The following is a 23,310-nucleotide window of genomic DNA, read 5'->3' on the forward strand; positions in this document are numbered from 1 at the left end:
AACTAAAGGTGGGTGGGGAGATGGGGGAGAGGGAAAATGAGAGATGGGCATTGAGGAGGGCACTTGTTGGGATGAGCACTGGATGTCGTATGTAAGCCAACTGACACTAAATTATATTCATAAAAAAATAAAAATAAATAAATAAATATAAAATTCTCCTCAACATATGGTTTTGGGAAAACTAGACAGCAACATACAAACAAACAAAAATGGACAACTTTCTTACAACATACGCAAAAATAAATTCCAAATGGATGAAGACCTATGTGTGAAACATGAAACCATAAAAAACCCAGAGGAGAACACAGGCAGTAACTTATTTGACATTGGCTGCATCAAATTCTTTGTAGATATGTCTCCTGAAGTAAGGGAAACACAAGCAAAAATAATGGGACTTCATAAAAATAAAAAGCTTCTATCGCAAAGGAAACAATCAACAAAACTAAAATGCAACCTGCAGAATGGAAGATATTTGCAAATAACATCTGATAAAGGGTTCCTATTGAAAATATATAAAGTTATACAACACCCAAAAAATGAGAAATCCAAATAAAATTGGGTAGAAGACATGAATAGACATTTTCCCAAAGAAGACATACAGACAGCCATGAAAATATGCTCAACAACACTGATCATCAGGGAAATATAATGCAAAAGTACAATGAGCTAACACCTCACATCTGTCAGAATGACTAAAATCAATGAATGATGAAACAACAGGTGTTGCCAAGGATGTGGCGAAAGAGGAACGCTCTTGCACTGTTGGTAGGAATGCAAACTTGTGTAGCCACTCTGGAAAACATTATGGAGATTCCTCAAAAAATTGAAAATAGAACAACCTAGAAATTTCACTGTGAGGTGTTTCCACAAAGAATACAAAAATAATACTTCAAAGGGACACACGCACCCTGATGTTTATAGCAGCATTTTCTACAACAGCCACACTATGGAAACTGCTCAAGTATCCATCAGCTGATGAATAAATTGAGATGTAGTAGATGGAATGGAATATTATTCAGCAGTTAAAAAGTGAGACCTTGTCATTTGCAACAAGATGGATGGAGCTAGAGAATGTTATGCTGGGTGAAATAAGCCTGTCAGAGAAAGACAACCATGATTTCACTAACACTTGGAAATGAAACAAACAAAGGGGGGAAAAAGGACACAGTGACAAACAGACTCTTAACTAGGACACAAACTGAGGGTTTGCACAGTGGGGTGGGGGATGGGTGAAACAGGTGATGGAGATTAAGGAGGGCACAGGTGAGGGGCACTCAGATGTGTGGAAGTGCTGCTCTATATTGTACACCTGAAACTAATATTACACTACATCCTTACTCGCTAAAACTTAAATTAAAAATTAACGTAAGGTTTATTACACTACCTACCAGGTTTTCTCTAGTTTTCATTAATTCACCATGTTTGAAAAATAACCATTAATTTTTAAGAAGCATGTATGATGTGGAGGGCACATTGTGTTTTTACCTCGGGCTCTGGTTCCAGCAGGACTCGGAAAGTGGGTCTCAGCTCATTCTTCCAGAAGGTCCTGAGAGTCAACATTTCCTGTCTTCACTACCCAACTGAATGCTGCTCCCATTCCTCCAAATTTGTGTCAGGATTTCTCCCCCCAAAACAAGCCTGAATCTGGAACAAACCAACCCCAGCATCTCTGACGTGGCATTGCAGGACCCCTGAATCCACGGATTCCACGGACTGAAAAACATCTTGTTCAAATATCGGCAGGGAAAACGAGGAACAAACCATGGAACAGCCCAGAAAATGCAAGTGGCTGAGCAGCTCACTGACCATCAGGCGCCTCACTGACCATCAGGGAAACTACCCAGCGGCCCTCCTCGGTACTCAGCCCCACCACTGAGGAGACGCCAAGTTGCTGCGAAGCGTCCAGGGTCCCCCCGAGGCCGGCGGCGGGACCTGCTGGAAACCCAGCTCTGGCTCTTTGCTCACAGTCACAGGCACTGGGTCCTCAGAAGCAACGGGAACCTTTCCTGCTCTGAGCCGCCCAGGATCAGAAAAGCCTAATTGGGCGCCTTTTCCAGCCTTCGCTGAGCGCGCAAGGAACCTGCCCCTCCCTGTTCGCGGTGCGTGCGCGCCCTCTGCTGGCCTCCGTGGGAATTCCTGCAATGCTCAAGGCCATGGCCGCTCAGCTGAAAGTATTGAGGGTGCAGCTGGTCCAGTTAAACCTGTTCTCCAGATTAGAATGGGTCTTAGTCACAGGGCCTGGGACGCAGAAAGAATCTTTTCCTTCTCCTGTTTAGTGAGTGAAGAACGAAACCGAATTTATTAATGTCATGATATAATTTGTAACGCTTTAAGCAACATTCAAAGAAATACAGACCACAAATTTACACATGCTGAACTACAGGTAATTGTGTTTACCACCAAAATACTTGGGTTAAATAAAAAATTGCCACCTTGGAGAAAGAGATACAGGCTTCCAGCTATGGAATGAATATGTCATTGAGATACAAGGTACAGCCTATGGAATATAGTCAATCCTATAATAAAGTGTTGCATGCTTTCACATGATAGCTACACTTGTGTAGGTATATGGAGAGCATAACGTAGAGACACGGAATCACTATGATGTATACCTGAAACTAATACAACATGGTGTGTCCACTATATTTCAATAAAAAATTGACAATATTTTCAATTTTCCTTCATTAAAAAATTATTTCTAATAAGAACGTATGAAATTCCATTTATACCACATTCTCTAATGTCACCATCTTGATGTTGAGAGCTTATTTTTCAAGTTGTCAATAATATGTTTAATGACACAAATGTGACAAGATCAGAATGCATACCTAGAGGGAGTTACACATCTGTTATGAATTTCCTGCCTGTATATGGGTAATATTTTCAACGAAAGGTGCTTCAGGGATGAAGACAGATGAAATAATTTCCATGAGACTCATAGGTAGATAATTGTGCCTTCAAATAGTAAATGCCATCTCTTCACAATCAGAGGAAGGCTGGGTGAAGAAATAGGTTTCTCCTTTCACGTGAGAGAAGGCTGTGGTGGTTTAAACTGCTCACTTACAATCCAGAATCCTGAGACCAGCAGTAGATGTAAGAATAGCAACCCCCTATCATGTTGCACATAACTAGTGCTAGAAGGAGAATATGGACCTTATTCTCAAATACTTTTGGTTGAGATCAATAATCCACCTGTGCAAGTTCCAGGCTATAGGCTCTGGGGGCAGCACAATGCCTGACGCCTGGCTGTGGAACATAAGGAAGGTCATGCTGGAGCAGTGGGGAAGGGAGCAGGGACTGGGGGAGGTGGCAGAGACAGATCATGGTTACCTCCCCATGGGACACACTCTGGACTTTACCTGCTAATGAACTGCATGCTGTCCCTCAAGCCATTTCTCTCCATGACCATTCCTGAGACTGGGCCCCAACACACCAGGCAAAATGAGGGGGACCCATCTTCCCAGGGGCAATGGCCCAGTGAGGTTGGAGCCTTGAACTGAGGGAACTCTAATACCCAGGTTTCCTACCCTTTCTGCCTCCAACCCTAAGAGCATCTTCACAGAGCCCCTTTTGCCCCTTTTGCGTGGCCTATAGCCCCCTCCGCACACCGTGACCAGCTCCGTCCTTTCCTCTGTGCTTCATTTCTGTCTTTGCTTCTCCCTACCCCTGTCTCCCTCTGTTTCTTTCTCTCACTCTCTAGGACTTGCGCAATTCCCCCATCACTCACTGTCTCTTTTCCTGCCTGTCTCTTTCTCTGCCTCTCCCCAGGCCTCGTGCCTTCTGTTCCGTGCAGCCCTGTCCAGGGATCAGGGCACCACATATCTGTGTCCCCCTCTCTCCTGTCATGTTTTAAGCCCAGGCCCTGATCACAGTGGATGAAAGTCCTCTTTATAGAAGCTGCAAATGATGACGTTTACTGCAGCATTGCTGTTCCCAGACACTCCCGGGAAGCATGTGGACAGCCAGACCTTGACCCCTTGGTGGCCGAGCCATGATCCCAAAGATGCTGGAGGGCTGGTTACCTTCACAACCTGGGAGAAAGGAGGGCCCTGCAGGTGTCAGGGGCTCTGGAGAAGAATGCATGGGGTTTGAGGATCTGGAAAGAGCCAGATGCTTACAACCAACTCCTCCATGGTGGTGAGGAAGGAACGGGTATCATGTCATGGACCTCTGCCCTGCCCATCCCTCACTAAGGAAACAGTGGGAGGAGGGGAACCTGGGTGGCTCAGTCAGTTAAGCGTCTGACTTTGGCTCAGATTTGATCTCGTGAGTCGTGAGTTTGAGCCTCTGGTCGGGTTCTGGGCTGACAGCTCAGAGCCTGGAGCCTGCTTTGGATTCTATGTCTCCCTCTCTCCCTCTCTGCCCCTCCCTTGCTTGTGCTCTGTATTTCTCTCTCATTCAAAAAAATAAACATTGCAAAAATTAGAAGAAAAAAAGAAAGCACTGGGAGAAATATGGCACATCATAAGACTCACCCCGAAAACTACTACCACTAGTCTACCTCAGCTCCCACCTGGATTAGTGCTCCTGTGAGGTAGCTCGTAGGTGGGAAAAGTCCCCAACACCTGGATTAATGCAGGGTTTCCTCATTGTTCTACCAGAGACACTGCTGACCCCTCATCCATTTCTTGCAATCAGAAATCAGCCACTCCCTGGGGACTGATGGCTGTCTTGCTGATCACCACACACCACTGTGACTAGCAGGTGCCGTGTGCTTGTGAGTATCTACTGAGGAGTGAACACAACCATCACCAGATCTAGATGAAGGTTGTGTCCACCACCCCAGAAGGATCCAGGGGGACATGTGCAGTCACTACAATTCAAATAATGACTTGTCTTCTGTCCCTATTACTGTAGATTCTACCTGTTTGTGACACTGTATACAGGAGTCACACTGTGTGCATCGAAATAGAATGACCGTAGGTCCTCCTGGAAGCAGACACTGACACAGAGGCAGAACTATGATGGGTTTATTACAGGAAATGAGGACAGACAAAATAGAGGGGACAGGAATGGTCAGGGAAAGGATTCATTCAAATACACGTATCAGACAACTTTTCTCAATATATCACATCGCCACAGCCTATTGGTCACAGTTTAGGGTCCTCTTCAAACTTCAAGTTGTCCTGAAAGGCAAAGAGATTTTGGGTTATAGCAATGGGATCTTCTGTTCTCTCCTATGCGTTTTGTCCTTGAAAATATACCTTGGACGAACACTTAATTGTGTGGCTGCATCTGTGTGTCTACCAGTAATGGAAGATGATTGTCTTCAGGTCTGAGATATAGATCCCTGAATGTACACTTTCTCATAGTTATCTTTTCCTCCTGTGTGAAGTAGGACCTGGATTCTAATAGGGAAAACACAGGGGTCTTTGCTGTATCTTTTGAAACAGGGATTGCCAATCTCTCAGCCTCAGGCATTATACTCTTAGTTTAATGGAATTCAATGAACATCTCTTGATGAGCTTCTGTGTGGAGATACATTCATTTACACACTGAGGAGGGTGAGTGTCCACTCATCCCATTTATTTTACAAATTCCTTATGTGGTTGTCACCTCTTCATCATACTGATCTCAGAACCCAACACTATCCCTGTTTCTCAGATAACAAAGCTGAGGTTCTGAGATGGCTCCACTGGGAGCTGGTATTAGGGATGAGACAGCAGGAACACAGGCAAAGCCTCAGGATATTGTGAGGGAAGTTTTGGAGATGCAAACTGGCAGGCAGGGTGATGACAGCAGATGCAGGTGTGTGGTGACAGGAGTCCAGCAGGGGCGGCTTCTGGTCAACCCTGAATCCCCACTAAGAGTCTGACTCAGGCTGAAGGCCAAGGAAGCCGCTCAGCTGATCTACAACCTGTCTTCACTTTTAGTCTCACTGAGACACACAAACTTAGGCATTTCCTAAGACCAAGTTTAATTTCCCAAATCTCCAGCACATTCTTTCATACGTGTCCAGACCTTTCAGAAACCCAAGGGAAAAACAAACTGTATTTAGATTATGAACTATGTGCATGCGGTAAAGTTGACATTTTGGAGATGATGACTGCATTGTACACTGTGCTTGCACCCACGAAGCAGTTCTTTGCAGATCTCATGCTGTCCTCAAGCTCCCTGCCCAGGCTGTGGGCCCTGCCAGGAATGGCTTCCAACTCCAACCTACTGTCCCCAACAGCCTCTCCTCCACACCTCCTCAAACTCTGCTTACCTTCCACAACTTTCCTTCTATTCCTGTGTGATTCAAGTTTCCCCCATTCCTTCACTGGTGCTTCCATTATGGTGATCACAAGATCTGTGTCATATAACGCATGTGACCCTTTTCACACAGGACACCTGAGGCACCTAAATTTAGGGGTGCACCTCATCCTTCACAGAACCCACAACATTGTGTCTGTAAAAAACACACCAGTACCTCTGATACCTCTGCCTTTGTGTAAACATCCTCTTTCGTTTCGACAAGAGAAACCTATAGCTCACCTCATTACAGGGAAATGACACAGCCCTTTGTATGTAAGTCCTGAGAAACTTGAGATACGTTACAGTGTCCTTAGCCAGGTTTGCAGGTGGGTTGCCAAGACTCAGAACCATCATTACATCATTCCCACCAAGTCTTTCATGAAGAAGATGCATGTGCTTTACCAGTCACTCATCCAGCTCAGGTCATCTTACAAATGGAGTAGGTGGAGGAGCTGGTGGAGGAGGGGGAGGTGGCCCACAGCCCTTGGCTGGTGATGAAGGGTGGTCCATGTGGTAGGGCCTGCAAGACCATCCTGGGAAAGGACCAGGCCCTCTTGCATACATAATGGCCTGCAGAACAGAAACAAATGCTGTGTTCATAGGACAGAACAGAGCATCAACACCAGCAAAGAGTGGAAACCCAAAGAAGCAGTGATCATCTCCGGCCAGCTTTCCCCCCACCAGGTTCCAAGAGGGCAGCATCAGCACCAGGGAGCCTCTACCCATACTTTGGGTTCCACTTACAGCTTTTGGGGTGGGTAATGGATGCTATGGGGATAAACTAGTGTCCTCACATGTCTGCAAATGTAGAACAGCAACGGCTCTTGTCCTAGTGGATATATGGTGTGAATGCCAAATTAACAAAATAGCATATTCCCAATAGGAAGGCATCTAAGTCCAGGATCACCTGCCACCTCTCATCCCACTCCACCACAGAGGCTGCTTATTTGTAAGTGAAGAACTTCTGAATGGGAAGGAATGACAATCCCAAGCTCCACACATGGAATCATAGCCCTCGTGGCTCAAAGCTCTGCCTCTAAGCCCCCGCCTGTGCCCAATCTGCTTCTCTCCCGACAATGGGGTCTTCTCCTCTCTAGAAGTGCTATCCACGGGCACAGAGACACATAGAGGGGTGGGGATCCTGAGGTCCTGAAAAACATCTGGATGCATATTCTTAGAGAAACATGCTACCGATCTATACATGTTAGTTAAGCTTAGCTAATTTATTTTAATTCAGAAGTACTTCTCAGTTTAAGTACAGTACAATTTGCAAGGTAATTGTGTCCTCTAGAAAAATGAGCTGAAATTCTAAATAACAGAATTATCACAAATGCACATTTGTTTCTGCTGCAAATGCCCATGTTCCACCTGTAAGAGTGACCCAGGACACAAGAGAAACTGCTCATGGGAACACAAATAAAGGACACAGTGGGGAATTACAATGCAGGTAATTATGGATTTTCTCTTCTTCACCACTCATGTTCCAGTGCATGTTTTCTAGGACAAATATGTCACAAAAATAGTTCAGAGTATTTACACCCAGGGCACACCTGAAGGGATTCTGGACAGCACATTCACCAAAAAAAAAAAAAAAAAAAAAAAAAGCTGAAGGGTGATGGGTATGAAATTTAGTTTGTCTAAGACCACTCTAAATGACACATACAAAAATCTAAGTTGGAGTGAAGGCAGTTTGCATTTTTGAACCATAAGGATAACCTTAGATTTTGTGAACACGTTAATCCCCTAGACAGAAACAGGAAAGGAAGAAACAGCAAGAGCAATGATTCCACATTGAGGAGGTCCAGGAAATATGAGGCATGCCAGGAGACTTCCAGGTGGAGTGTGGGGTCATCCTACTTGGGTTATTTCCAGGAACACACTGGAAAAGTCCTAAGGTCCTCACCTCTAAATACGTTTGGCTTCTAAACTTACTATAAGGAGTTGACAGGCAGAAAATAGAGAAGCCCATAGACACTTGGGTTAAGGTTGTGCATTTGGAAAATAAGAAAAACAAGCAGACGTATCATACAACACACAAAACAGACACAGTGCCAGGAGAGAGCACTGAACAGAAAAATGAGAGTTTCCCAGAAGAGTTTTACTGAAAACGGCCATGGCGTTTACCTTATCCTTCTTGGCCCTTTTGGTAGAGTCTGTGTTGTTCTCACTCCCAGGAGCAACTTCGGGATCTGCAAAAGGCCGTAGAAGGGATGGAGGTTTATTCTGATTTGAGGAGACTGTGCAGAGATTAAAAAAACAAACCCTCCCCTCATTCCTCAAGCATCTTAAACTCTTTGGCCCAGTCAGATCCCAAGTCACATGCAGAGGGGAGCCCCACATGCTTCAGGTGATCCCAAGGTAAAGGGGAGAACCACCCCTTAAACCTCGATGGAGACCCATAAACGCCCTGGTTCAGGTGTTTTCATAACTCATCAAACAACTATGGATGGCTGGTGGCTCACCTGGACAGATACACCTTAGGCTGAGCCTCATGCCTCCCATAGCCCAGCACATGGACTGTGTACAGCACACATCTGCTGAAGCCCTATGTCTGCTTTTGTGTATACAGCCCCATTCCATCTCCACAAGAGACACCTGTACCAACACAGGGTGTGGGAAATGACACAAAGATGATATGTCGATCAAGAGAAACTCAAGGAATGTGGTTATGGCGGTAAACGCTTTTCCCTCGCGTTGCAATGGTCTGTGGTACCACCTCTGCACCTTGTCCAAGACTCAACAACAACAAAAATTAGATGAAGGTGCTTTGCAAGTCAACTCATACTGCTCAGATCATCTTACCACGCGCTGTAGGTAGAGAGGTCCGGGGTGGTCCCCAGGGCCACCAAGGCTCAGGAGGTGGACATGCCCTATAGCCCATGGGGGGACCTCTAGGGTAGGGTGTGCAGAATCTTCCAGTTAACGGAGGAGGTCCCCATGGATCCATGCTGCCCTGCAGAACAGAAGTGACAGCTATGTGCATATAGCAGACAAGAGAACCAATACCAAAAGCAGCTGAAACCCAGAGAAGAATATGTCAGCACCTGCCAACTTCTCAGCCACCAGGATCCAAGGGAGTAGCATCAGTACCTGAAAACCCCATCTCTCCCACTGGGTACCACCTACAGCTTAGGCAAATAAATGCTGGAGGTTAAACTACGGTCACCACACGTCCCTGCCCATGTCTTAGAATGTAGAACAAAATGGTGCCATCTTAGAGGAATCAAAGAAGGAATTCCAGTCTAATGAAGTAGCATATTCCAGACAGTCAGACATCTATGTCCAGGATCACCCTGCATCCCTCCACTACAGTGACTATAGAAGCTCTGGTTTTGGCATATTCCAAACACAAAAAAAAATTGAGTGCAAATAAACACCTGATTCTCTGCACACGAAATCACAGCTACTACTGGGGAAAAGTTTTTCCTGCCGGCTCCTTATTTTGTCCCCTCTGCTTCCCTCCCTGTGAAAGGGGTCTTCCCTCTCTGGAATTGCTGTCAAAGGCCACAAGACCACTGGGGAGTTGGGGATGCCTGGAGCCTTGCCGGGGAACTGAGAAAGTGTTTGCTGTGAGGAACATGTTACTTGTCAATGACTACTAAGCCCACATGTGTTTACCTGAATTCATAAGGAATTCTGATTTTGAGCACAGTACAAGACACAGAGTAATATATACCCTATGGAAAAAAAGAGGTTGAAATTCCTGTAACAGAATTAATGCAAAGGTGTTTTGATTTTGGTATAAATTTCCATGGATGTGTCATAAGCGATGGTATCAGCTCTAACACTGATTGGAGACAAACAGAACCTGCTCATATGAACACAACTGAAGGACCTCGTGTTCAGAATATTTTTACCTAAGATACATTTTAAAGGATTCCCAACAGTTCATTTACCAACAAAGACGTGAAGGTGGTGATGGTGGTGAGTTATGACAATGTCTTTGTGCATTCTAAGTTGTACAAGGCACACAATGTAAAGATAGAGGGAAGTCTTTCCGCATTTCCAATTAACAAATAGCTTTAACATGTTAATCACATGACAAGAAAGAGGAAAACAACAACAACACTGATCCCACAGAGAGGCGGTATAGTAGTAGTCAACAAGCCTAGAGACTTTAGTATGGAGTGCAGTGTATCTTCCCGGGGTTATCTCCAGAACACATGGGAAAAGCCATAAGGTCCTCAATCTCTAAGTTCCTTTGGCTACTAGCCGTTCCAGAAAACGATGACAGGCTGCAAAGAGAGGAGCCTGTAGACTCTTGGGTTAAGGCTGTGCATTTGGAAAACAGAAACAGGCAGACATATCACACAACACACAAAACAGGGAAGAGGCCACAGAGCCTGCTGTACTGCAAAGAGAGGTGGTCAGAGCTTACAAAGTAACAAAAACAGGATGTAAGTGAGACAGAGAAGCCCCCACCCCAGGTGTGAGAAGGACTAACACAAAGCTGAGTCTCAGGGAAGAGAAGGAAGAGTTTACTTTTCAATGTGAATGAGGGACTTTAAGGTCCCTGATCTCCTCCTGAGAACAAAAGAAAATACTGGACAAAAGAGGAAACATGTGAGTGGTGCACCAAATTTGTAATGAACCCATGAGACACATTTCCTGCAAATCTCACTTGCAGACTGGATGAAGGGATCCAGTACTGATGGCATCCCAAACAACTGTCCATTGTTTCTACAGCAAGGTAATTCCATTTTTCCCATAGATATTTTTGACCCAAGTCTGGTGCTGAACGAAGATGACCTAATTCCTGGCTGATAGGACAATGTGATGGGATTGAAACCTATAGGACAATGTAAATGGATCCAGAGGGAATCCAGGTATCAATGTGATTAATGCCTTCCCTCGTCCACCCTAGGTACATGACACAACAACGTGTGGAAAGCACTAAGGACAGAAAGGAAAATGCAGGTTACAGAAAGCAAGGCAGGGAGGGCAGGCACAATTCTACTGAATGCATTTGGCAAAAATACTCTGGATCCAATTCTAAAAGAAATACATTTACCTATACTGGCCACCACATGCCTTCATACAACAGTACTTGGGACTCTTATCACATGAACATCTTACTTTTCTATAGCCACTTTTCTTTCTTCATAGAATTCTTCAAGGATGACTACTTTCTCCTTCAACTGTCTGACTTTGGCTTCCTTGGCTGCTTTCGCAGTCCTCAATGCATTACACTTGTCCTCCAGGGCCTTTTTACTTTCTGTCAAGAAATGAATTTTATTTTTGTGTGTGCACATGACATGAGACTTGGTTTTGGGGTGACAGGAAAAGGGCAAGTACCACGAAGGCAGGAAGCTATTCCTTCCCTTCCCAAAGCAAACTCATTGCCACCACATGGGCATTTCTCCCCAACAGACAACATACCTTCCAGTTCACAGTTATTGGACATCACGGCTCTCAGTTCTGGATCCTCAAATTGACCGTTTGCATCTTGTGACTTTAAGACAGATATGAAAAAAAGACATTCAAGAAATAATGACCGCATAACATTGTGAGTGTACCTAACACGGCAGGACTATGCATGGCAACAAAGAAAGATCCCAAAGCATAAATATAACAATGAGAAGGCAAAGAACATGGAATATAGTTCAAGTCAAAGAGCTCACAAATGGCTTTCTTAGGGGAATATTCACACTGAACATTGTTCAGCATTAAGGGAGGAGGGCAGTATACGATTTGGCTATTGCCCTTCATCTCTCAACTGTCTTGGAGGATTTTCTCCATATGTTGGGAGGGCAGGGCTGAATGAGGTGGTAATTACCCAGCTATGAAAATAAAAGACACTTGCTAGTCCTTGAAATAGCAAAACTCCTCAGGGTGGTCCTAAGTGAAATTCCAGGTCCTTGTGAGGATGGAGGTTTGGCTCCCAGAGGCCCACTCTCTACTGTGGTAAACAGCAAAAGAATATGCTGTGCTCACCTCACCCAATGAACAAAAAGCCTCCAAAGCCAAGTTACAGTAAAACTCAGCAGCCAACTCATCACTTCCGATTTCTTGACATTCCTCTCTCTCTCTGATTGCAAGGTAGCAAGTGCACTTTGAAGGGTGTCATTTAAATTTTAAGTAAAGTGCTCAACATTTTTTGATGTGCTCCTTCAACAAAACATGTTGAATGAGTAATAATAATTCATTATTTTACTTGTGTTTTTAGAATGCAATCCAGGCAAAGAAGGGATTCTTACTTTCTTTTTTTTTATTTTTATTTTTTAATGTTTATTCATCTTTGAGAGACAGAAAGAGACAGAACATGAGCAGGGAAGGGGCAGAGAGAGGGAGACACACACACACAGAGAAGCAGGCTCAAGGCTCCGAGCTGTCAGCACAGAGCCCGACACAGGGCTCAAACTCACGAACTGTGAGATCATGACCTGAGCCAAAGTCGGATTCTCAACTGACTGAGCCACCCGGGCACCCCATGGGATTCTTACTTTCAATTTAAGAGCTTCAGCGGAGTGAATGTTACTTCTCTCAGCTTCTTGAAGACGTATCTTTGATTCATTGATCTATACATAAAACATATGAAAAAGGAATCAGAATTCAAAAATAGCATCATGGTAGATAAACCTATCTCTAATGTGTGATTCCTTTCACAAATAAAGAGGTAGTTCTTTACATTTGTGAAGCTTGTCTTGAATTGGGAGTGTTTCTACAACACATGAAATAGGTCAATAGGATGAACTACCAGAAGTGAAATAACTGAAATAAAATCACAAAAAAAAAAAAAAATATTTGAAAGGGCAATGCTACCTTCAGTTCCCAAATGGATATTGCTTCAGCCAGCTCTCTGTTTTCTTTCTTCACTGTGTTGATCTTTTCAGTTATTTGCTGTAAATTAACTAAAAAGAGATAAAACAATTTCTAAGGTTGTTACCAAACTGGTGACATCGAATAATCCCACTGTATTAGCAGCAGAGACACATTATCTGACACGTGGGTGTAACTAACTTTTTTGCTTTCTTATTGTGCCTGAAGAAAGCAAGTTTTAGTAGCATTTTAAACCCAAGGAACCTTATTTCACTGAGATCACTATACGTGTAAGCTCTAGAACCCTGACTCCTCTAACAAGCTCAAAGTGCAAACTTCTCTTCTAGTGGCCCAGTGTGAGAGCTCTCATGCCCTGAGTTCGCTCTTCTCACCGCGACCACTGCTGCATTCACAGTGATGAGCACCAGCCTTTGAGGGCTTACTAAGTGTCAGGCAGCCACCCTGGCTCTCAACACAGAATCACCACAGTCTATAGGGCCCATGCAGAATACATTACCCCCATTTGCATCACGTTCACTTCTCATTCTCCCCTGGCATGAATGGCTCCCTCCATCTCAGACTCAAAACCATGGTTTAAACCTCTCTTGTGACACACACACTGCCTGGCAATATCTGGCTTCTTCTCTAAGCTTAGGCCACTTGACAGACTCAAAGAGGGTTTTCTCATCTTCACATTTCACCAAGAGCCATGTCATGGAAAAGTACTCACTCCAAACCTCGGACTCATATCACCACTTGCTTCCTAACCATTTCTATGCAAAATTACACTCATCCTGTTCTCCTTCCTCCTATAATGTTTTCCTCCCCTGGTCTCTTAAGAGATGCCAAATCCCTCCACATTGTCACTTAGCCTCCAAACAGGGAAGAGAAAGATTTTCAAGAGTTAACAAGTCAATTAGACATCAAAAGTCACCATATTTATCCCTAGTTAAAAAATTAAAACCCACATCAAACACCAGTACTGAAAAAAACTTACAAAGAATACTAAAACCTTAAATCTTACCTTGATATACTTGAGGCTCTAACTGAGAGAGGAAGAAACAAAATAAGTTTGAGGTCAAACATATTATTAGTAAAAACGTATTCTTTCTGATAAAATATTAAATGTAAAGCAATGAAATTACAATGATCATTTTGTTCAGCATAATGAATTCATAATATTAAACATAAGCAAAAATTAGAATTTCATATTTAGTTCATGATTCTTTATAAACCATTTCTGATAAAAGCATAAAGATTCATGGCTTATTTTCACTAAAAGATAGATTTGCATTCTATTCCATAAACATCAACGTATTCAATTTTGTCAGTGCATAATGCAGACAGTTTTAAAAATATATAAATAAAATATTTTTCAGATTTTTTTCTCTTGTAGTCGAACCCAATATCCACACTGAAATCCAGAACCTAGGATCATTTGAAAGTCCAAAAGAAAGAAAGAGAGAGAGAGAAAGGGAGAGAGAAATAAAGAAAGAGACCCACAGAGAGGCGGGGGAGAGAGATGGAGGGGAGGGAAGGGAAAGGAAGCGAAGGAGGAAGGAAGGGAAGAGGAAAGAAAAGGAAAACCTTTGTAGTGAGATATGCCTCTTTCATTCTCTAGAAAGCTTTCTAAAATCGTAGAGTTGGCTGCTCTCTGAATCAATAAACAATTACAACATGTCAGGTGCTATGATTTTCCTAGATCACTAAAAACAGAGGGTCTTCCAAAAAAAAAGTCATCAAATGAGAAAGAGAGTGGAACATGACTAGAGAAAAAGCACAGGCAACAAAGGAAAAGATGGCTAACATTTCAAAAAAAAAAAAAAAAAAAGGAAAAAGTGTTCCCTGTAAGAAGGTATAAGAAAAACAAAAGGAACTTCACTCGTGTAGAGGCAGTGGTCTGAGGCAAGGGTTAAAAGCTTCTATACCTCCTTCTGGAAACGTGAACAAAAGAGAGATCACAGGTATTAGGGAGTAATGGTTGTCTGGGCAAAATTAGAAGTAATAATTTAAAGCCTGACTGCACAAGTATTTCTGTTTTCTAGGAGCCCTAAAAGAATGTCAACCATGGAAAACCATCCTGTGATGGTCTTGTGTCCACTGAAAAGTAACAACCACAAGATAATGACTGTGGGACTAACGGATGCTTCCCCACTCCCAGCCCCTCACTCTTTGGAAAAGTGCCTCTATAAGCCTGGCACACTACCCCTTTAGGGAGCGATATGCCTCTTTCTTGTTGGCTCCATTGTATACGAGCTATCTCTAATAAACTCTACCTGCTTTGTTTCCCTTGAGTTCAGTGTTCATTCCTAGGACACTGAGACTCAAGAACCTGGTCTTGGGGATCCAATAACACCCAGACCCGAATCATCCCTTGGTGAATTATAGCTCAGTAAAATCTAGGCCAGACTCTACTTTAACAAAAGGTAAAGACACATTTTCCTGACTCCTAGAATGCATATCCCTACTCAAAAGTTTTAAATGGGGCTGAAGCCAGCCCCAACATCTTGCCAGGATATTGGAATATCAATGTGTTATCAAAAAGCAAGTCATAATAATGTTGTTATAGGAAAGTGTATCTATGGAGGGCAAATAGAAAACCATGGATAGTCCTTTAACATCACATGTTTCCTTTCCTAAGCAGGGGAAATGGAAAGAGAGATGGACTTACAAATACATAATATTTATATTTTCCTTATGAGGGGAAAGATTTCTAAATTGGCAGGAAAAGAGGAAAAACAGCCATTTAGACATAAACTCATGGTATTCTGTTCTTCCTTAGAAGGCCTGCCCTCAAGAGAAACTATTTCTCCAAAACCTAATGGGGGTTTTCCTAAACACAAGCAATGCAGATGAAGGGAAATACTCAACTACAGTGCTCTTCCTCCTTCCTGTCTCACAGGGGAGTAAACTCAGCCTAAAACCTAGCCAGGTGAAGACAAAACTTCACACTCAAGGCCTATTCACCTCAGTTTCTTTAAACAAGGATATGACTCCCAGCTCTCAAAAACACTTACAAGGTACCCTAAAAGGAAAAGCCACATATTTTGAAAACAGAATGCAAGCATTAGACTCATATTTCCTAAGGCAGAGATGTTGGGATAATCAGGCTGGGAATTTAAAACTGCTCTGATTAATAGGAGAATAACTCTAATGGGAAAAGTGGTCAGTATGCAAGAAGAGGTGGTGAGTGTGAGCACAGAGATGATAACTCTAGGATCCAAGAGATTTTGGTTCTAGAAATCAAAAACACCATAACAAAAATAAGAAATGCCTTTGTGGATATATTAACACACACAATATAAGCTGAGGAAAGACTCAACAAGCAGAAGGAAAAATCGAGTAGAAACATCTGAAACAGAAACACAAAGAAAATAATTAAAAATACAACACAGAACATCCAAGACCAGTGGGACAATTACAAAAGGTGTAACATACACAAAATGGGAATACCTGGAGAAGAAGTGAAAAGAAGACACATTTGAAGTGAACATGACCATGAGAATTTTCCAAAATTAATGATAGTCGTAAACCACAGATCCAGGAAACTAAAAGAATTCCAAGCAGGATAAATACCCCCCCCACAAAAAAAAACCCTACCACAACAACTACAACAAAAAACTACCCCTAGACATATACTATTCAATCAACAAAAAACTGAAAACAAACAATTTGGAATAAGGTAAGGGGAAGTGTTGAGGGCTGGAGTTACAGGGAGAAGGGAGAAATAACACCGTACCCAAGAGGAACCAGGAAAAAAAAATACTCAGAATTCAGAAACCATGCAATCACGAAGAATGAAATGTTTATAGTGTTAAAAGAAAAGAACCCATCCCCGAGAATTCTGTGGCCACTGAAATTATCTTTCAAAACATTCTACAAAGTAAGGAAAATTATCGGACATACTGAGGTCAATAAAAAAGGCTTAATTCTCCAGGGAAACATATTCCTTAATGTGCATGTATTAACAACAGAGTGTCAAAATACATGAGGCAAAAACTAACACAACTGCTAGGAGAAACAGACATACACATTATTATGGCTGAAAGAATTCAATACCCTCTATCAGTCATTGGCAGGTTGAGCACACAGACATTCAAATTTAAGAACACAGTTGGACTGAACTGCATCATCAATCACCTGGATGGCATTACCATCTGTAGAACACTTCAACAATAGACAACTACACATTCTTCTCAAACTCACATAGAACATTCACTGACATGGACCATATTCAGGGTCAGAAAATACATCTTAACTTAAAGTCAACAAAATCATAGACAATATGTTCTCAGAATACAAATGCAAGCCAGACATCAATAACAGAAAGACAGGTGGAAAACTACAAAAAAATATTAGAGATATTCTAATAGAAGATGGAGAATAGAGATAGAATAGAGATATTGTAAAAGAAGTGGGTTAAAGAAGACAATTCACAGAATTTTAAAAATATTTCCATCTACATGATAATGAACATTGGAATTATTACAATTTGTGGCTGCAATGAACGCAGTGCTTAAAGGGAAATTTGAAGTACTGAATGCATACAATAGGTCTAGTTAAAAATTTGTGCTTACCAAAAAAAAAAAAATTCTGCTTACTTATGATTACAAGCCTATCTATAAGGTACTTTAGTATACTCACAGCAAGGACAACTCTCCAGAGGTAAACCAGACATGCACAAATTGCAAGGGTGGCAGTAATAATGGTAAGCTTCCACAGAATCCCAAATACACGAGAGCCAAAAGGGAAATGGCCAGCCAAAATATGGACAAGCTGAAATAACATTTGAGACAATGAGGAATATCAAAGACATTTATAATATCTGTTACAAAGAATCATCTTTATAAACCTTCAACCAGCCTCCAGGAGGTTATAAGCACATCTCTCAAATGCCTCCTCATGAAGGACAAGGCAGACACAAGGCTTACAAAGGAGCAGGGGCAAACTTGTGGGAGTGATGACTGTTTACTTACTATGGCGATGGCTTCATTGCTTCTTATCTATATCACATATCAACAAACTGTAATCTTTACAAAGGTCTTGTTATTATACATAAGTTATACCACACTGCAGCTGTTGGGAAACCTAATAGGCCATCTTAAAAATTCTATAGTGCTGACAAACACACTGGAACAATTTTTAAATAGTTAGCAGAACTTAAGAATTTATCAGCCAACTTAAAATTGAAAAAAAAAAACAAAATAAAAAAATAAATGCAAACTTTTAGTAGACAAGAAGTAAATGACTTCTGTTGTACATTCATGAAGTACCTGGATAAAATACTTTGGAACATTTCCAAAAATACACCAAAGTTTATAGAAGGATGGGAGGAAGTAACAATGAAAATGTACTAGAGGTTTAAATGAGATTGTTATAGAGCCAGATGTTTACAGATATGGATATGACTGAGAGATGGGAAGCTGTTATTATAATAACATGGGATTATTCCAGCAAAAATAAATTCTACATTACTGTTTAGTTTCTAAAAGCACGGAGGTTTTCTTTTTTCTAATGTTTATTTTTGAAAGAGAAAAAGAGTGGGGGAGGAACAGAGAGAGAGGGAGGCAGAGAATCCAAAGCAGTCTCCACGGTGTTAGCACACAGCCTGATGCTGGGCTCAAACTCACAAACTATGAGATCATGACCTGAGCCAGAATCAAGAGTTAGATGCTTAACTGAGCTATCCAGGTGCCTCATGAGATTTTACTTTCAAGGTTTACTTTGAATCTGAATCACAACTCAGGTTGTCAGATTTCTGAAGTAAATAAAGATTTGCATAATCAGGTGATCTTGTCTATTTTGATGAAATCTATGAGATTTTAAGTTATTTGAACACACATCTCCAAATAGCCAATACAATAAAGTCAAGTTCCTATTTCATAGTGTTGAACCTAAATCAATCAATAGCTACTATGAAAATTACTTTCTAAAAGAATACAAAAGTCCTGAATATGGTCACCAAAACAACAGAACACATATCATTTTACTAAAACTAGACTTACCAGTATTTTAGGAGAAAATACACTCACAATGCAATTCATACTAATTCACATACCAAACTTTAATTTTGTGCCAATAAATCTCTCTAGAAAGCAGCCTCCAAAATGTGTACCACTTGTATCTTCAGCTCTCAGAACTGAGGTCACTAAAATGTGTGCTGGTGGGAAATGTACACTGTCTTTGAGTGGCCACTGTCTAAAGAAAGCAGGAGCTATCCGCTCAATGATTGATCATGGGGATCAAACGCACCAAAGACAGAGGCCATCTTGACACCAATGGTAAACATTCTAAGTCCTGGGCACTCTTGATACCTCTGGCAGCTATATGGAAGCTGATATCAGTAGTTAATCTTAACTAGATTAGATCCAATGGGGTCAATAACGCCAGGTTCTCACAGACGATGGCCATGACTAGGTGGAGGCGGGGAATGCAAGACAAGTTAGTTTATGGACGAATTCAGAGATGAGGGAGGGAGAGAGAGCTGAACTGATCTGTGAGATGCATTCTAGATAGAGGGGGGAATTTCCAATAAACAGAACCAAGAAATTTCCTCCTTCATAGACTCAAAAGAAATAGAATAGATTCTGTTTTGACTGGAGGTATTCATGTAGGAGGATTCTGTCTCAATTTAGGTTGTTCCTGACTTGGGACTTTGTAGATCCCTCTCTAAGAATCTGGTGCATGCTAATCTAAAGAAATCTACTTCTCTCTATGGGTGTTCCCTGTCTCTCTGTCTCCGGCTCCTGGGAGTACAGGTTTTTCTTTTTAATGATAGAATGAAACATTCACACTGGGAACCAGGTATTTCTTTATAGTTGGACAATCGTAAGGACATTCGAGACCTTTTTGGGTTTGAGTAAATCGACCCTCTGCACATATCTGGCTAAAGAAAGGACAAGAATTCATTCACTTCCTGATCACATCACTCATAGTGATTTTCCTATTATAAATGTCCAAGCAGGGTGAGGCCACTTCATTGATGTTGAGCTTCTAATCAACCTGTTTGGACACACAAGTCTTGGCAGCAGCCCCCAAGACCAGAGGGAGAGGGCTGATTCACAAGATCCTAAAAGTGAACAAACCAGAAAGCACAGAGCACAAAGGACATTTCACTTTTTAACTCTCTAGTACCAACACCAATGCTTCAGATACCACTGTTCCCAGGGCTACCAAACTGCACAAATATGAACAATGCGCTGATAGGAAAACAAACTACATATAAGATGGACTGTAAACTTACAAAGCTTGGAGCAGGATCTTGACAGCACTTCCAGGAGCCAGTCTAATACTATGAAATACTATTAATACTATTAAATAGCGCCTATTAAATGTTTCTGACATTTTTAGAAACAGTTTTAATGAGGTATAATTCAAACATCATACAGGCACCTTATTTAAGACAAAGATCTCAGTGGCTTTTAGTATCTTCACAGGTCCTTCTTTCTTGACACTATGAAGCTCAGGTTTCCATCCTGTCAATGCTACTCTTTTTGTACCAAGCGGCCCAGACAGGATCCACAACTTGATGTGTACAGTTGTGGCCAGAACAAGCTGGTCGAGAAACCTTGCCCTGAGGTCCTCGGTTTTCAGAAAGAACCGAGTTCTCATCAAGGATTCTATGGAAAAGCTGTTTTTTAACCACAGTGTGCAAAAATAAATAAATAAATAAATAAATAAATAAATAAATAAATAAGGAAGAAAGCACTGATGTAGGATGTGTACTCAGATTCGTGTTTGGGTAACCGGGATACCCAAGTAAGAGGATACAGAAAAACAGCTTCTGAACCATTATGTCCTAGTCCTTTCAGGGGGAGCTGGGGCGCCAGAGAGGAGGTGCAGATGGAGGTGGAGAGGAGGTGGGGGTGGGAGGGGAAGGGAGGGGGTAGGAAAGGGGGCGGAGTGGTAACTGAGGTTGGGGTGGGATTTAAATAGGGGTGGGATTGGGGAGAGGGGTGTGTCAGGAGTAGAAGGGAGTCAGGGACGGTACCAGGAATGATCAAGTACAAGAGCGGAGGGAGGAGGGTTAGAAAGGTTAGTAGGTCAACAGATCAGTAAATCACTAGGTGAGAAGGACACAAGTAGCCGGTTAAGTAAACTGTCAGGAAAAGATGGAGCAGAGAAAGATCCCTCTCCTTCCAGGTCTTCACCTGTTTGAGCGTTGCCATAGCAATCCGGATGCTGTATAGCCTCTCTCCACCAATCAGAGGCCTGAGCCCCTGATAGATCACAATGGAAACCCCGCGTGACCACATTTTTCAAAAGCCCCTGCCCATTATGTACGTTTTCGGGGACATGTGTGTCCATATGGGAGTGTCTATGTATATCTGGGTTTTGTATGTGTGTATACTAGTTACGCATGTGAATTTGCTGCCCCTTTGGGTCTTCCTGATTGTATCTGTGTGTGTGCGTGTATGCGTGTGTGCGTGTGTGTGTGTGTGTGTGTGTGTTTTCCTCAGGGTGTCGTTGGCCATGTCTGCAGTGTGGGTCTGTGTGTGGGTCTGTCTGTAAGCCTCATACCTGAGTTCCCAGGTGAGGCTGGTGTGATTCTGTGCTTGTGGTGTCTGTTTATTTCCCTGTGAGTGTGGGTGTCTATGAACCTCAGAAATGAGCTGCCACAGAGGGGACTCCCCAGAGGTGACCCCCAGAGATGGGTGGATATGAGACTATCTCTTCAATAGATACTGTTGGGAAACCTGTATATCCATGTGCAAAAGAATGAAAGTGAACCCTTCCCTTACACGATACACAAAAATCTACTTAAAATGGCTTAAAGACTTAAATGTAATACTGAAACCATCACACTTCTAGAAAAAATGAAAGAGGAAATTTGGCACCAAAAGCATAAGCAACAAAAGCAAAAATGAACAATTGGGACCACATGAAACTAAAAAGCACAGGAAAGGAAAGGGAAGGAAACCATCAACAAAATAAAAAAGCAACCTACAGAATGGAAGAATATATTTGCAGACCATATCCAAGAAAGGGTTAATATCCAAACTATATAAGGAGCTCATATGAATAGTTTAATCTTAAAAATAAAACTGCCAGTTATGTTACCAGTTAAAAAAAAAAATTGGCTTATTCAGCAATCGCAGAGAACTGCCACTCGGGACAAATAAGCTATAGCAAGTCTGGAGAACAAAGGAGAGGAACACTTTTATAGACAAAGGGAGAAGTCAGGAGGGCTATGGTATATTAAAAGTCATTGGAGTAAACTAGGAGATCCAAGTAGAGTGGCTTTTCATTGCTAAAGTTGTGACAGTCTCTCATTGGCTGGGCTGTCATCAGGGAAGAAGAAAGACCTTTCTTCCTCTTGCTGGGGTAGTAAAGCAGTAGCTGAAGTAGTATCAGTTTACAAGGTATGTCTCCTTCTGGTGGGTCTGCAATAAATGATACGTAGTAGAGCCTCTGAGCTTCCCCCTTCTGGCCCCCTGACTCCATTTTATTTTATTTTTTCTCTAAGTTTTTATTTTCTTTCCATTCGTTTCAAGTATACAATATAGTAATTCAACACTTCCATTTTAAATAAAGTTTCCTTTTATAATTTTCACAAACTCAATAGCAAAGAAACCACATAACATGGTTAAAAAGTGGGCAAGGACACGAATAGACATTTTTCCAAAGAAGAGTACAAAAGGCTAACAGGTATATGAAAGATGCTCACCATCACTAATTATCAGGGAAATGCAAAGCAAAACCACAATGAGCTATTACTTCACACCTGTTTATTAGGATGGTTATTCTCCAAAAGTCAAGAGATAACAAATGTGGGCAAGGATGTGGAGGAAAATCAAACCCTTGAGCACTATTGTCGGGAATATAAATTGGTACAGCCATTATGGAAAACAGTTTGGAGGTTTTAAAAAAAATTAAAAATAGAAATATCATATGATTCACCAATCCCACTTCTGGATATATATCACTATCTCAATGAGACATCTGTACTCCCATGTTCATTGCAATATCATTCAGTCGCCAAGATATGGAAACAACTTAAGAAAAATGGCTTATACGTTTAGTGGAATATTATCCAGCCATAAAAAAGGAAGAAATTCTACCATTTGTGACAACATGAGTGAACCTGGAGGATGTTATGCTGAGTGAAATAAGTCAGACACAAAAAGACAGATATTGTATGATCTCTCTCACATGTGAAACTTCATTTAAAAAAAAAAGTTAAACTTGTAGAGACAGAGTTGAAGGGTCTCAGAGGCTGGGGATAGGCAAAAGGGGAAGATATTGATCAAAATGTACAAACTTTCCATTATAAGATGCACAAGTTCTAGAGACCTAGTGTATAGCACCGAGACT

At 41.9% G+C, this 23,310-nt stretch overlaps 1 protein-coding gene across 2 annotated transcripts in view; it reads right to left on the minus strand.

The window, feature by feature from the left end:
* The window catches only part of LOC113594805 (transport and Golgi organization protein 1 homolog), a 91,706-nt gene extending 70,200 nt beyond the window's left edge, over positions 1-21,506 (minus strand). For both annotated transcript variants that reach the window (XR_008294498.1, XM_053213019.1), the window contains exons 1-7: positions 21,147-21,506; positions 17,641-17,772; positions 14,021-14,042; positions 13,000-13,088; positions 12,681-12,755; positions 11,617-11,689; positions 11,301-11,452 (exon numbers count right to left, since the gene is read on the minus strand). Coding sequence is in view for 1 of the 2 variants with exons in the window: in XM_053213019.1 (XP_053068994.1) it covers positions 11,310-11,452; positions 11,617-11,689; positions 12,681-12,755; positions 13,000-13,088; positions 14,021-14,042; positions 17,641-17,772; positions 21,147-21,251 (639 nt within the window). In the remaining variant the exon portion in view is untranslated. The remainder of the gene's footprint in view (positions 1-11,300; positions 11,453-11,616; positions 11,690-12,680; positions 12,756-12,999; positions 13,089-14,020; positions 14,043-17,640; positions 17,773-21,146) is intronic.
* Between the last annotated feature and the right edge of the window lie 1,804 nt (positions 21,507-23,310).

Source organism: Acinonyx jubatus, chromosome E3 (assembly GCF_027475565.1).
Source record: "Acinonyx jubatus isolate Ajub_Pintada_27869175 chromosome E3, VMU_Ajub_asm_v1.0, whole genome shotgun sequence".
NCBI classification, from domain to species: domain Eukaryota; kingdom Metazoa; phylum Chordata; class Mammalia; order Carnivora; family Felidae; genus Acinonyx; species Acinonyx jubatus.